Source organism: Miniopterus schreibersii (assembly GCF_964146895.1).
Source record: "Miniopterus schreibersii genome assembly, chromosome: 12".
Classification (NCBI taxonomy): domain Eukaryota; kingdom Metazoa; phylum Chordata; class Mammalia; order Chiroptera; family Miniopteridae; genus Miniopterus; species Miniopterus schreibersii.
The window spans coordinates 38,012,468-38,028,156 of record NC_138112.1 but is presented as its reverse complement, the minus strand read 5'-3'; the positions used below and the strand labels follow the sequence as shown (position 1 = coordinate 38,028,156).

The 15,689-nt window shown below is 36.4% G+C and overlaps 3 protein-coding genes across 3 annotated transcripts in view; 2 read left to right on the top strand and 1 right to left on the bottom strand.

Annotated features, from left to right (window-relative positions):
- LOC308565024 (olfactory receptor 51B5-like) overlaps positions 1–15,689 on the top strand; it is a gene marked incomplete at both ends in the record, with an annotated part of 340,544 nt that overhangs the window by 118,747 nt on the left and 206,108 nt on the right. The gene's annotated exons all lie outside the window — the stretch shown is intronic.
- On the bottom strand, positions 9,017–10,006 carry LOC308564897 (olfactory receptor 51V1-like; the record flags this gene model as incomplete). Its single annotated transcript, XM_081153642.1, has 1 exon — positions 9,017–10,006. One exon carries the CDS (start codon positions 10,004–10,006, stop codon positions 9,017–9,019), a length of 990 nt encoding a protein of 329 aa, XP_081009768.1.
- On the top strand, positions 14,363–15,310 carry LOC308564896 (olfactory receptor 51V1-like; the record flags this gene model as incomplete). Its single annotated transcript, XM_081153641.1, has 1 exon — positions 14,363–15,310. The coding sequence occupies one exon, from the start codon at positions 14,363–14,365 to the stop codon at positions 15,308–15,310; it is 948 nt and encodes a 315-aa protein (XP_081009767.1).

Here is a 15,689-nt window from a genome sequence, read left to right as displayed (position 1 = left end):
AGTTTCCTGTTCTTCAAGCCCATTCATTCTGTTATGTAAAGTGTCAGTTCATGTTCCAGTTTATACTCTTGTTTGCAATTTCCATTTAAAAGGCACTATTATAGTCTCATAAGGTTTATTCTTCTATTAGATATTGAAATTGATACACCATTAAAATAGAACATTGTTCCCATAGCATTCAATTCCTTATGGCATCTTTTTCTACTTCAAAATATGTGTTTTTGTTCCATCTAAAAAATTCTTTCAGAATCTTCTTTCTCTTGGCAATGGGGTTAATTTAGTTTGATGAATAAGATTCCTGGTTTCAAAATTTAATCTAAATTTTCAAAATTATAAGAGGTAAAAGTAAAAAAAAAAAAATTGCATAACCTATTTTATAACAGGGGTACAGAAAAAGCAAAGTTTTAGAGACAATTATGGTTCCTAAGGCTCGATTCTGGATGCTTCTCACTTCTTCAAACTTTCTCATTCATTCAGTGGCTAATTCCTGTAAGTTTCACCTCTGAAACCTCTCCATTCTCTTGTCTTACCTCCATGATTCCCCTCTACAGTCTCTTTTGTTCGTCTATATTGCTGGGATCACATCCTCCTTGTTTTCTCTTTGATCTTCCTACCTCCTCATTCATGCCTTACTGTGCAACCCAAAGTTTTATTTTTTAATGAAATATAAAAATTCATGTAGCTGTATTTCCACTTCCAGCAGGAAGCTTATGTGAAAAGTACCTGTCCACATGGAAAACTTACAATAAAGAGTTCAGATCATGAATTCTGGAAATTCAGCCTAAGCTTCAGATTTTACTAGCTCTGTGTCCTCTGTCAAGTTACTACAAGTTTCCCAGGCCTCATTTGCCTCAACTCATCAATAGAGAGAATAATCATCCTTCCTCATCTGGAATAAGAAGTTAATTACTTGAAAAACAATGCTTTAAAGCATTATTTGAAAACACTATGCTTATAGGAATGTTTTACTTGCCCTAGCCAGTTTTTCTCAGTGGTTAGAGCATCGGCCCAGGGATTGAAGGGTCCCAGTTTCAATTTCAGCCAAGGGCAACTCTGTGGCAAGCTCGTCCTTGACCCTAGCGAGTGCTGGAGACACCCCATTGATATACCTCTCTCACATTGATGTCTCTCTCTCTCTTTCTTTCTCTCTTCCTTCCACTCTCTCCGAAAAAAAAAAAAAAAAATGTTTCACTTATGGAAAGTTCCATATAAATGTATGCTATTGCTATTAATAGTATTATTGTCATTCACTTCAATCTTCCTGGCAAAGTTTTTACTAGTCATTAGGAAATGCATTTTGGAATTATACAAAAATATTTTTTAAGTGTTAAAACACATATCTTATACTTTGTTATGCTTATAGCCTGTTTCTTTAAAGTTTTATCCTGTCTTCATGATTTTACCATCTAACAAATAGCAGTTTATTATTCAACTTCTAGCACAAGCACCACCTTCTCTAGGAAAAACTCTTGATTTCCTTAAGTAGAAGTCCATATTCTTCCTTTGTGTCCTCAATAAAAGAGATGGGTTGTTTAATGAATACATTCCACTTAAAATTAATGAATCAGAGTTTAATTTTACCTGAATTAATTAAATATTCAACATGTGCAAATTTTGATGTAGATGCGAATTCATTTGTCCTGTTGTTTTCCAAGTGTACATCTGCAGGGGTAAATGAAGGGCAAAGATTAGAAAAAATGTAGAATTGATCTAAGAAATTGCTGAGAATCTTTGTACCTTGATTTGTAAGCATCATTTGTTTTACTACAGCTTTACTTTCCTATTTTGACCAGAGCAAGGGTACGTACCTGTCTTAGTTGCAGGTTTGAAGAATTTTACTGTTGTTGAGAGAAGAAAAGAAAGTGGAAATACCCACAAGACCAAGAGAAAATCAGCACTATTTTTTAACACCCTTCATATCCTAGCTCAGATTCTAAATGAAATATTAATCTCCTTTTCAGAATGTCTATTCAGATCTGACACTCAGAGTTAACCTTTTCATACAATTACAGTTTCAATTCCCTACACTCTTTTCAGATCCTTTTTAAATATTTCTCTCCAGATATTGCAGTTACCTGAGAGAATACATACTCACAAACATAATTCTCTAACCTTTTGCACATGCACCTGCCAATGCAGGTGTAGTATTCTATGTAGATAAAGAAATCCATTCCCAAAGGCAAATAAAGAACAAAAATAATATCAGCACTGGAGTTGGGTATGATGCAATTCTCCTGAGAAATGGATGTGACAAAATCATCTTCTCTTAAGGCCACAAAATTTATCCAAATACCTCCTTATATAAATCATTAGTGTTCTGCATGAAAAAAGCATATGTAAGAAGTATCACAAGGCTCCTGAGCCTCCCTTCTGAATCTTAGTGACTCAGTTCTTCCCATAAAGTTTGGGAAAGTAAGCCTCAGTCCAGTCTTAGACAGCCCTTAACACTTGAGTTAATAAAAGAGATGTCAAAGAATGACTCTGGTCATTTATTCTGGTTTTGAAAGACTACTAAAATTGAATGTAGCAATACTGAGAAGGGATTAGCTCCAATTACAGGACACCATTTCTAGTACACACAGGGACTCATAATTTAACTTCATGAAAGTAAAAGTGAGATAGAAATGAACTATTCTTTCCAACAAGAGTTTATCAACATAAATGCTCTTGAGATACTGATCTGGGCCTGATGGACTTTTCACAAATATCTATCTCATGTCTAGAAATTACCTCCACTTTCGAGGCCTGTTCGAACACCAAAGCATTTTCTTCTGGGTTTACGGCATTGGTAAACTGAAATGTTTGTCAACGGAGATGTTCGAAAACCGAGGCACCACTGTATTGGTATACTGAAGCATCCAAGAGTAGTTAACGTAGCTTTTACTCTTTTATATAGGAAAAGAATTGTTGATCTGAAGAGGGCACTTTCTAGCTTCTGAAGAAATGAAGGTTTTCCCATAAATGTATTATTAATATTATTATTATTACTATTAATACTATTACAAAATCAATTAAATTCTGAATTGATAATGCTGCAGCTATTATAATATTTTCTCCTTAGAAACAGTCCTGACAAGCAGTAACTCGTAACTTATATTTTTGGTTTCTTCTTTGCCAGGGGACACTGATCCAGTCTGTGCATCCAGATCCCTTTCTATTAAAATCTTAGATAAATATACTTATCATTACCATGCCTTCTTTGGGCCTTGTTTTTCTCATCTATAAAGCGACAGTGTTTAGCTTTTTTATTTTGAAACCCTTAGAGTATCCTAACTTTCTATAACACTGTGAGCTGACAATGGATGCTTTGCACACAGAGAACCTGAACAAGAGCTCTGCAGTTAGAGAATGTGATCGATGTCTACAGGCAAGGAGTGTGATAGAAGTCTACGGGCAAGGGTTTTTATCTTCACTGCTGAAGGAAAGAATATCTGAAGAGAACATGTTCTAGATTTTTAAAAATTCATGTAAATTACAAATACTTTGGTTATTGCTTTTTTCTAATTCCCATACTTACTAACATAAACTAAGAACAGATGTCAGACTTAGATTTAGCTTTAGATTCTGTGTGGAGTGAGAATTTGGAGTTGAAGAGGAAGGGTAGTCTTTGAATAAAATTATGAGTGCAAGGACAGAACTCTGAGACTCGCATTCCTTTTTGGAAAAAAAATTGTATTTCTGAAAGAGATAAAAAGGAAAAATAAAAATTGTTATTTTTTTTTTCTTATCAAACTGTGGTTTATATCCATGCTCCTCCTCCAATTGTGTGGCACTGATTAAATGACTTAAAATTTGATACACTATTTCTCTCACTATGAAAAAAAATAATATTTACAGTTGTAAAACTATGAAAATTTATAATGTGTCACCTATGAAAATTTCATGACTTGTAAAACATAAGAAATGATAGCTAATATGTATGTAGGATTTACAATTCTGATATCCAGGTAGTTCCTATCTTTTACCTTTATCCCTTGATATCCTCTGGCTTTGTACCCCTTCAGTAGTGAATACCCTAGAAGACCTCTAATCTAATGACATACGACCCAATTTTTACTCAGTTATTACAAAAATTCAGTAAATGTATAATCATTGAAAAAATATTTCTCATAGAATGTATGAGAATTTGCCTTGAAACATAAAATTATATTCATTTGCCCGTCTTTTTGTATCAAAGCATCTAAAATTTGTTCTTGGAATATTTTCAGAGTTTTACATATGAACTCTCTTGCATAGATTGCATGAAAGAAGACACTCTTCAAAATTACCTTTCTCATTTTAAATGGTATAAAAAAAATCACAGATATTTTAAATTAAGGTGTGTGATCTACCCGGAGTTTATTATCTCTTTTTACAATCTCAGGTAAATTTAACAGGAGGCAAATATATATATGACAGAGGCATAGTATTCCATTGTGTAACTGTACTTCAACTTTTTTTCCACTCATCAATTGATGAGCACTTGGGCTATTTCCAGATCTTGGCTATTGCAAATGATGCTGCAATGATCATAGGGGTGCATCTATTCTTTCAAATTAGTATTTCAGGAGTCAGTTTTTCTTTAAATAGGTTTTCAGTCCATTTCCCTCTCTCTTCTCCTTCCAGTACACCTATGACGCAGATGTTGTTATGCTTCATGTTGTCCCAGAAGTGTCTTAAACTATCCTCATTTATTTAAAATTATTTTTCTTTTTGCAGTTCTTTTTGGATGTTTTCTGTTACCTTGTCTTCTAAATTATTAATTTCATCTTCTGCTTCATCCATCCTACTATTTATTCCTTCTAGTGTATTCCCCATTTCAGATATTGTACTTTGTTTTTGACTGGTTCTTTTTATGGTTTCTAAATCATATTCTATGCTGTTAATGTTCTTACTAAGTTGCTTGGGCATCCATATCACCACTGTTTTGAAATTGTATCTGGTAGATTGCTTGTCTTCATTTCATGTAGTTCTTTTCCTGGAGATTTCTCTTGTTCTTTCATTTGGGACATGTTTCTTTGTCTCCTCATTTGGCTGCCTCTCTGTGTTTGTTTCTAGGTATTAGGTAGATCTGCTATGTCTTCCAGTCTTAATAGGGTGGCCTAATGTAGTAAGTGTCCTGTAGAACTTGGTGACACAGTCTTTTTGATCACCTGAGCTGAGTGCTCCAGAAATGTCCTGTGTGGGTTATGTGAATCCTCCTGTTGTAATTTAAGGAAAATGAATGATGGGTGTACAGAAATTCTGTTTTATTTTTGTATCTTTTCTGAAAAGTAAGTCTGAAATTATTTTGTAATAAAGAAGTTAAAAACATTCATTAAAATAGGAAGAAAGCCCAGGCCAGTGTAGCTCAGTGATAGAGTGTCTGAACAAGCACCAAAGGGTCATAGATACCATTTCTGCTCAAGGATATGTACATAGGTTGCAGGTTAATTCCCTGGCCCTGGTTGGGGCACGTGTGGGAAGCAACCAACCTATGTGTCTCTCTCACATTGCTTTTTCTCTCTTTCTCTCCTCCCTCCCTCCATTCCACTCTCTCTAAAAATCAATGGAAAAAATATCCTCAGCTGAGGATTAATAAAACAAAAATAATAGAAGGAGATAATGCATGTAAATATTTTTGATCGTCATTATGATTATTACTTATGAATCATTTTGCATTTATTTTCCTTGGTGGGAAGGTGAAAAGCCCTTGTTTTCAGATATTGTGAGGGGGAAAAATGGGAAGAATGAAACTAAACGTGTGCATATTACCAAAAAATAAACGTCAGGAATATTTACCTTTGTGGTATCAATTATGAGTTATTAATGGTTACTGACTACATCAAGGTAGAAGCTCATAGGGAGAAAGGTGGCTATTCCTCAAACAAGGTATTTATTTTTTGTCCTGGGACCATTAGAACATAGTCCTAGATGATAAATTAGGCAGGAACATTTGTCTTTAGGAAGTACATAGCTTAATACAATAAAAAAACAACAGGGAAAGAAAGCAAAATTAAGATATAATCATGTATTTTTATACAAATAAAAACAAACAGATTGATGAGGAGGGAAGAAGGAAAAAGGAGAGAGGGAGAGACAGACAGACAGGCAGACAAAGAGAGAATGGAAGGAAGGGGGTGGAGGAACGAATGGATGAAGGGAGGAAGGGAGGGAAAAAAGAGGGCTTTAGATCAGCCTTTGACCACTACATTTTGTTTTTTGACTACTACACTTTTATGTTCAACCCTCTATCGCCAAATTCTCATAAATAAATAAATAAATTAATAACTAAATAAGTAAATAAATAAATGAAAATCCACATTACTTTCACCTAATAATTCAAAATTTTTTTTCGTGAATTTTTAAAACATTGAATCCATTCTCAGCACTCTGCAAATACTCTTCGTAATAGTTTTATATTGTTTTTCTAAATCTAATGGATGGTTTTCAGTACCCAATTTAAGTCATTCCATGTGATTTGGACATAAGCATTCTCTTCTTTAAAATGCCTTTCCAATTGAATTTAGTGACATAATGCTCCCCTAATAGTTTTATTTCTTCTTTTTACACTATTTTTTTGTGATTCAACTGTACCATATTATATTGTCCTAGTTTTGTAGTATACTTATGCCATTTATTTTACTTGATCAAGTCATCCACTCCCATGATCTCAAATATCATGTTTATGACTATCACTTCCTAACACACTATCCAAGACACTCTTTTCATCAGAGCTCCGATATGTATATCAAACCTCAGGTTGGAATTTCTTCTTAAACGTTTCTTAGGCAGATCAAATAAATAAAAAGAATACGTGTAAAACAAATCCTATTTTCCCACATCTTTTTTATCTCAGTACAGTCATACCTAAAAGATATTGCAGGCTCACAAGCCACACATTTGTTTTGTTTTGCTTTCCAGTGTATATAAAAGTTATGTTTACACTATATTGCAGTCTATTAAGTGTGTAATGGCATTATGTCTAAAAAAACCCAATGTATTAAAATATGCTAACCATCATACCAACCTTTAGTGAGTTGTAATTGTTTTGTGGGTACAGGGTCTTAACCTTCAATTTGTAAAAACACAGCATCAGTGAAGTAAAGTGCAATAAAAAGAGGAAAGCTTGTACATAGCTACATAATTTCTGTAGTTTCCCATTCCAAAAATCTAAACATGATTTGTTACTTCTTATTCTCAACCCTCAAAGCCCATGAATCAACAAATCTTTTGATCTCACCTATTAAATACATCTCATATGCATCCACTCTTGCAACTCCCTGAGCTGACCCTTGCTCAAGCACTATTATAACTTTTTATTAGAACTCTTTTAGCCAGTATTCTACTGTCAACTCTTATCCTTCTCATCTATTCAGAAGGAAGACTAATGTTCTTAACATACATGTTTGATCATATCACCATTCTCATTGCAACTTACTAGGACATTGCCCTAAGAACTGAAACTAAATTAAAATCTCATCTTTTATAACCCTGTTTCTAATTTTAGCTTTTCCACCTTGAGTTTTATAACCACTTATTCACCTGTTTTTTATGCAGTCTAATGTATTCTCAACATTTTTTTCTCTTCTATTTTGCCTGAAAATTTCTTTTCTTTTCATATGTCTAAGGTTACTTACCTTCATTCTACAGTCCTCAACTGCACACCTCTTTTTAAGGGAAATCAATAGTAAAATCCTCTTTTACTCAATTTGAGTCTTTCTGTTATCATCACATTCTTTATTTCTTTTATAATTTTTTACTGAATTTAATAGGGTGGCACTGGTTAATAAAATTTTATTGGTTTTTAGGTGTGCAATTCTATAATATATCACCTGTATATTGTATTGTGTGTTCACCACTCAAATTCTTTATTTCTTAATAATGACCTTTATTGTAATTGTAAATGTAGATGTGCACTTAATAATTTTTGTCTGTATCATGTGTTAGATTGAAGGCAAAGTTCTTTTTTTCCTCTCTACTCTTGCCCTGTACTTTGGTAGTGTCTAGGAATGCATCTGAAAATCTATAGGTAATTACTCAATATTTTTTAATGAACTTTATAAACATTCCACAAATACTTCAGACTCAATGTGTTCAAGGTAAGTAGAACTGTCTCTTTGTATAAACAATACTTTTTGTCACTATCTCACTGAGTGATACACCATCAATTCCATTAAAGAAACCAGAACCAAGAATCAACGGTAAAACCACTTTCTGTTTTCTAATCTACAATCACCTATTAAGTTGTGTTTATGTATTCTAAATTTTATTAATACGTGTTATCCTATTTCTGTTCTCACAACCATTACTTTAAGAGAGGCCACTATCGGGTCTCAATTATGCTTTTGCAATAGTTTCTAATCTAAACTCTTTTCCTGAACATTTTATGAAGAACTTCAAATGCCATGAAGAAATTCTAGTTATACACATTTACTAAAAAATGTAGACTATATAATGTTCATGCAATAAGATCATGTCTTAATAGCATGGAAAGAAATTAAGAGAATTGTGGAATACATGGATTATAAATGTTTCTATTCCAAAACTTCTTTAATAGACTTGCACTAAGTCACTAATGGGGGAAAAAGAAGAGAGAGCAGTCTCAGCATCGCAGATTCAGATATTACTCATCTCACCTCATAAGAATGAAGAAAGTCCAATTTCTCTGCATCATATATATTGATACTAGCACCATTACTTAAAAAGTCTTACTAATAAACATGCTCCCAAAATGTTAGGTAGAGGTGTGTCTAGATTTAAATGAAAATACTGATGAATTCATGGTAACAAAATTTTTATATGGCCACCGTCCTGCAAGAATATGTCAATAAAATGCAAAGACACTTATTGTCATGTCCGTAATTGCTATGATCATCCTCCAGCAAACCTGCAGAAATCTTTCCTGGAATGTGTATTAGCAAAACTTAGTGTTATCACCTCCCTCCCATTAGCAAGGCACTTAAGTTCTCTAACACTCAAGTCCTCATAAAAGAACAAAAATTTTTAGAAAATATTATACAAATTGTAAGTTACTGAACACATGGAACTAGCATTATTATTTGGACCTTAAAACATACTTACTGATAAAACTCAAAGGTTTTACTGCATTTTTCAGAGAAAACCACTTCTTCATCCTGCTTCGGATCTGCTGGGTCCTTACACTGTAGATGATGGGGTTCATCAGGGGGGGAAGGAGAATATAAATGCTGCCCATGAGAACATGAACCAAGGGCGAGAGGTGCTTCCCGAAGCGGTGCACCATGGTGAGGCCGATGATGGGGATGTAGAAAACCAGGACAGCGCAGATGTGGGAGACACAGGTCTGCAAGGACTTGAGCCTCTCTTCCCGAGACGCGATCGCCAGCACTGTCCACAGGATGAAAGCGTAGGAGACGAGAATGAGCACGGCATCCAGCAGCAAGGTGCAGATCACCAGAGCCAGGGCGTAGAGGCTGTTGAAGCGGATGTCAGAGCAGGCCAGCCGGAGGAGGTCCTGGTGCAGGCAGAAGGAGTGGGAGAGGATGTGGGGGCGGCAGTAATGGAAGAACTTCAGGCGAACGATGACAGGAAAAATGGACACAGCACTTCTCAGCACAATGGCCACCATGAACTGAATGACTCGCCTGCTAGTCAGGATGGATGAGTATCTCAGAGGATTGCAGATTGCAGTAAAGCGATCAAAAGCCATGGCAAGAAGAACCCCAGACTCTGTGCAGGAGAGACCATGGACGAAATAGGACTGGGCAATGCAGGCATCCAGGCCGACCTCCTGGCTGAGCCCCCACAGGATCCCCAGCACCGTGTGCACTGTGGACAGCCCCATGCACAGGTCCGTGAGGGCCAGCAAGGCCAGGAAGTAGAACATGGGCTGGTGCAGGCTCGGCTCTGTCCGGATCACCTGCAGCACCAGGCAGTTGCCCAGGAAAATCGTAGCGTAGGTGGAGGAGAAGGGGATTGAAAACCAGGGATAGTACTGGTCTAGGCCAGGGAACCCCGTAAGAATGAACATGGAGGAATTGATAGCAGAAGCAGAGGAGGCGGACATGAGTATTGGAAGGTAATTTTTCAATATAAGAAAGATATTTATTCACAGTTCTGTTTAAAGTGCCTGCTGTCGTTGAGAATAGTGAAATACAGCGCAGCCACTCAGAGGGTGGCACAGGTAAAGCTAACTGTAGAATTCTGGGGTGGCTCAAGGCTGCGAGTCAATGATCTGACCACTTTAGGCAAATCAGATTGTTAGCTTCACTCACTGGTAGTCTATGTGAGCCACTGTCACCACCCACAGCAGGGGACAGTGATAGCTTAGGGCTACTGCTCTGCTGCCCCTGAGTAAGCCTCTGAACACTGTCTTTGTTATCAGTCTTTATGGTACAGAGAGTCAGAAGCTCAGATTTATGAAAAAGAGTGAAGTGGATTGTGAGCCGGGTGGACCCAGGCTCCTGGGAGACCACTATTCCCTAGTGGTGGATGATGCAAGTGAAGAAAGATTCTGCCTGGACACTTCCAGGCTTGTTTTCCCCTGAGATTGTGAGGAATGGAGAAATAACACTATTTTCTCCAGAGTCCACAAGCCTTTTCAAATCTTAGAGCAAGGGAGACCCACTGCATTGACTGAAAATGCAATGCTAACCCAAAAAAAAGCAAGAAATAAACAGCTGAGGGGGAAATTGAGTATCAAAATTCTAAAGAATTTTTCTTAAATCTCCCTTTCAGTCTGAAATAGTATGCATGTTTAAGTAAGGCTTATTTATTGCTTTTTTTTTTCTTCCTAAATTGCACTTTTATTTTTTACTCAATTCTTCAGTAAACCTTCCTTTTCTGAGTCCCAAAGAAATGTGTCTCCTTTCTGACAGGCATAATATAAAGAGCCACATGTAAAAAGGTTTTGTAAAAATGCTATAAAAATGACACATACATAGCAAATTACTAAAACATTCAATTAGGTAGTAATTATATACAATTAATTCTGCATTATCTGTGAAACATATTAAATGAAAATATATTCTCTCCATTTGTATTTAATTACTGACAAGTGCTGTATATGAAAATAGAGATAACTATTCTATTTAAATAATTTTTTCTCTCTGAGACACTGTCAATAAGTTATCACATGCAGAACCAGGCAGTTTCCAAGGAAAACCATAACATAGATGGAAGAGAAAGGAATTGAAAACCAGATGAAGGTTGTAGACAGAAAAAGGGCCCTATACTAAACTGACAAGCTCAGGGGAGGCCTGCATGACAGGCCTTACAAACTCAAGGACCTAAAGTAACCACATAGGATGGTGTGAAATTAAAACTTCCCAGCTAAAAGCAAATCATGGCAGGTAGTCGTGTCCTAGGCCAGAATCTTCCTTGACAAAGGTCAAACTTTACCTTAACTGAGCCTGTCTATTTTTCTTATATCTACCATAACATTCCTTTGTAATCCTCCGTTTTTCCCAGACCTCTCTCATACCCCACCAGGACACAAGCCCATACAACCCCTCATTGTTATCTTGCTCCCTGGCGCACCATCTCTACGTGCTGCAAATATCGTCAACCATCCTATACCCACCCGTGTAAAGGAAGTATTTGTCTCTCCAGTTTACTTTTCATCCAACCCCAGACATTTCCCACTTTGCCTTCTCCTGCCTCCCTAACCTACCACCAATGGATTTCATGTAACCCCTTTGGGCCCCCGCTTTTGATTGTAACCTATAAAATAAACTGCAGCACTGCCATTCTCCGAAGCAATTTCTCAATCTGTTGAGATTATGCTTCTGGCAAAGGTACTCAGTTTGGCTCAAATAAATTCATAAAAACTCTCTATATGTTTGGACTTTTTTCTGTGTACAGTATGCCACCACAAGGTTACAGTCCCCAGGAGCTCCTCATGCTCATGTTATTCCATTCAGAGTACCCAGAAATTTATCAAAAATTCTGGTTAAGCATTTCTCCCAGTTTATGGCTCCCCCACCCCTGTTCCAAACAAGCTCATGTTGGCTTTATTCCCTTTATTCACTTTTCTTTCTGTATCTCTGGGCATCTGTTCACCCTATAACATTAATTCTCTCATGGGTTCAAGCAAAGTTTTTAGTTTGTTTCATTTTTATTGTCATAAAATATGTAAGTGATAACTTCCAACTTCTTTACATAACAGGACTGAAAGCAGAAATTTAACAATCTGATTTTGAAATTTAGATTATACCATTATAATTGCATCAAAAATTAACTATTCAAATTAAATCTGAAAAAAAAATCTGGGCAAGGGAAACTCCATAATTCCAACGGAAATTTTAAAGAACACACAAATAAATTGAGAAATATTTCATTTTCATGGATTGGAAGATGTTAATTCTCATCAATTTGATTTTTAAACTCAACAAAATCTTAAGCAACATCTCAGCAAGTTGTATGCACATACTGGCAAGATTATTCTAATATTTATATGTAAAGGGAAAGGAACTATAGTAGCCAAAACAAATTTGGAAAAGAACAACAAATTTGGAGTACTCATTCTGCTCGGTTTAAGATGTTTTAATTTATTTTTTAACTGTATTTTATTGTTGACATTTTTAGAGATATCCCCCTCTTTGCCCATCCGGGCCCGGCCGGGCGTGGCTCAGCGGTTGAGTATCAACCTAGGATCCAGGCGATCGGGGTTCAATTCCCAGTCAGGGCACATGCCCAGGTTGTGGGCTAGCTGATCAATGACTCTCTCATCATTGATGTTTCTATCTCTTTCTCTCTCTCTCCTTTCCTCTCTCTGAGATCAATAAAGATATATTTAAAAAAAAAGAAAAGAAAAGAAATAAGGCAGTGTGGTATTTGTAAAAGTAAAAATCTTGTGATCTTGAGTTTGACAATGAGTTTGCAGATATAACAAAAACAGCTCAATCCTGTATTTAAAAGAGAAATTAGAGTCTGTCAAAATTTTAAAAAATAAAACTTTTGCTTTTCTTGGTCACAGTTAAGAGAAAGAATGAAGCCCGGCCGGGCATGGCTCAGCGGTTGAGCGTCGACCTGGGATCCAGGCGATCGGGGTTCGATTCCCGGTCAGGGCACATGCCAGGGTTGAGGGCTCGATCCATGACTCTCTCATCATTGATGTTTCTATCTCTCTCCCTCACCTTTCCTCTCTCTGAAATGAATAAAGATATATTAAAAAAAAAAAAAAGAGAGAAAGAATGGATAATTTACAAACTGAAAATAACATTTTGCAAACTATATATCTGCTAAAGGTTTTGTAATTAAAATATGCAAAGAACTCTAGAACATCAGTAAGAAGAAAACAAACTCACTACAAAAGGGAATGTTATTAGAGCAGGCACGTCACCAAGAAGATGTATATATAACAAATAAGCATATGAACAGGTGAAAGAAAAAGTATTTGTCATAGGGAAGTACAAATTTAAAATGATATATCACTACATACTTATAAATACAGCAAAGCAGAATAAAACAAGCATTAAAAATCTGACTATATCAAGTATTGATCAAGATATGAAGGACTTGTAAAACTCATACACTCCTGGTCAGAGTGTCAAATGGTACACTTGCTTTGGGAGACATGTTGACATTATTTTAAACAGTAAAATAAATATTTACCATATGATCTAGCCACCCCATTTCTAGTTATTATCCAAGATCAAATATTGGCATAATACCTTCCAGTTTAAAATGCATGTCATTAAAGTAATATAGAATATAATGAGGTAAAATTATTGTTAGTGTCAGAATAGGTAGAAATCCCATATAATATAAAGAGATGCATGAAAATAAAGACAAAAAATATGGAATATAGAGAAGAAAAAGTATAACTGAAACATTTGTACAAAGATAAATCATTTAGAGAGGGGCAATGTGAAATGTGCAAAATAAGTTCTGATTCCACTTTAAGTTTCTCTTACCTAAATTTTATGTCTGGAGAGTTAGATTACATTAACCAGTCCATTTCTTTTGGGATCTTATGACCCTTTGGGGGTAGTGAAAGGAAGAGCTGTGTTACCCAAGAGAAAAATTACCCATTTCACATTTTCCTGAGGATGCTACCAACCGTGAAAGAAGTACACACCCATGATCACACATTATCTTCTTCTAGAAATAAACAGACACCCCCAGAAGTCCAACCCCAAATCTAAATCCCATATGCTCATTAAGATTATTGCTTCTGCATAAAATTCCCTAGTCTCCAGGCATTGCTTGTCACTAGCAGTAGAAACATTTTTGCCTAGAGAAAGGGTTTTTGCCCTAAAGAATAAAGCATCAGGTCTCTATTTTGCTGAATTTATGACACTAAAAGAAATTGCCTTATATGTTATTTTATTTTCAAAAGCAGACAAACATTACTAGAACTTAGAGGATCATAAACTGATCTAATTTGCCACATCTCTGGAAATACTTTGATTCTCTCTTAATGTCTGCTCTCTCTGTCTCAAATTATAATAGTTCCAGATTTGTCCTTACTGGCTTCCCTGGCCTAGAAGTTGACTATCTCTGGCTCTCCATCCCCTTCTCCTCCATCTACGCTACGGTTTTCCTGGGCAACTGCCTGGTGCTGCATGTGATCCGGACAGAGCCGAGCCTGCACCAGCCCATGTTCTACTTCCTGGCCTTGCTGGCCCTCACGGACCTGTGCATGGGGCTGTCCACAGTGCACACGGTGCTGGGGATCTTGTGGGGGGTTGTTCAAGAGATCAGCCTGGATGCCTGCATTGCCCAGTCCTATTTCATCCATGGTCTGTCCTTCATGGAGTCCTCTGTCCTTCTTGCTATGGCTTTTGACCGCTATATTGCCATTTGCCACCCACTACGCTACTCCTCCATCCTAACTAATGACAAAATCATAAAAATCGGGGTGGCAATCTTATGTAGAAGTACTTTACTCATACCTCCAGTGATCATTCGCCTAAAGTTCTTAAATTATTGCCATCCCCCCATTCTCTCTCACTCTTTCTGCCTGCACCAAGACTTAATTCGAATGGCCTGCTCAGACATCCGCTTCAACAGCATCTACGGACTGGCCCTGGTGATCAGCAACCTGTTGTTGGATGCAGTGCTCATACTTGTGTCCTATGTCATGATCTTGCATGCAGTCTTAGCTATTGCATCACAGGAGGAGAGAATCAAGTCCTTGCAGACCTGTGTCTCTCACATCTGCGCTGTTTCAGTGTTCTACATCCCCATCATTGGTCTGACCATGGTGCACCGCTTTGGCAAACACCTCTCGCCTGTGGTCCATGTCCTCATGGGCAACATCTATATTCTTTTCCCTCCCTTGATGAACCCCATCATTTATAGCATCAAGACCCAGCAAATACGGAGAAGAGTCCAGAGACTGTTCTACTTGAAAGAAATGTGTTGAGATCAAATGTGCCTGCGTTTAAAAGTCAACAAGTAGAGATCAGTGAGGTAAGAATCAGCATATAATTAAAAATAAATTTAATAACTTCTATTTGTGTAATGATTTATATGTTGCAAATACTTTCCTCTCCATTTTTTCCCATGGCCATCATAAGTCAGTGAGATTGACATGGGTTCTATTGTGATCAATTATATAAATCATAACATATATATATAATGGGCTGAGAGTATTAATGTATGAGAAAAAGTTAGTTATTAAAATGTACATCTTACTATGGCTACATGAATGAGGATAGTTTTGGATTCACCCAATATGGAAAATATAAATTTTACAAGGTAAAGTCTTTCAGGTAATTACTAAAGGATCAATAATGGTCTTA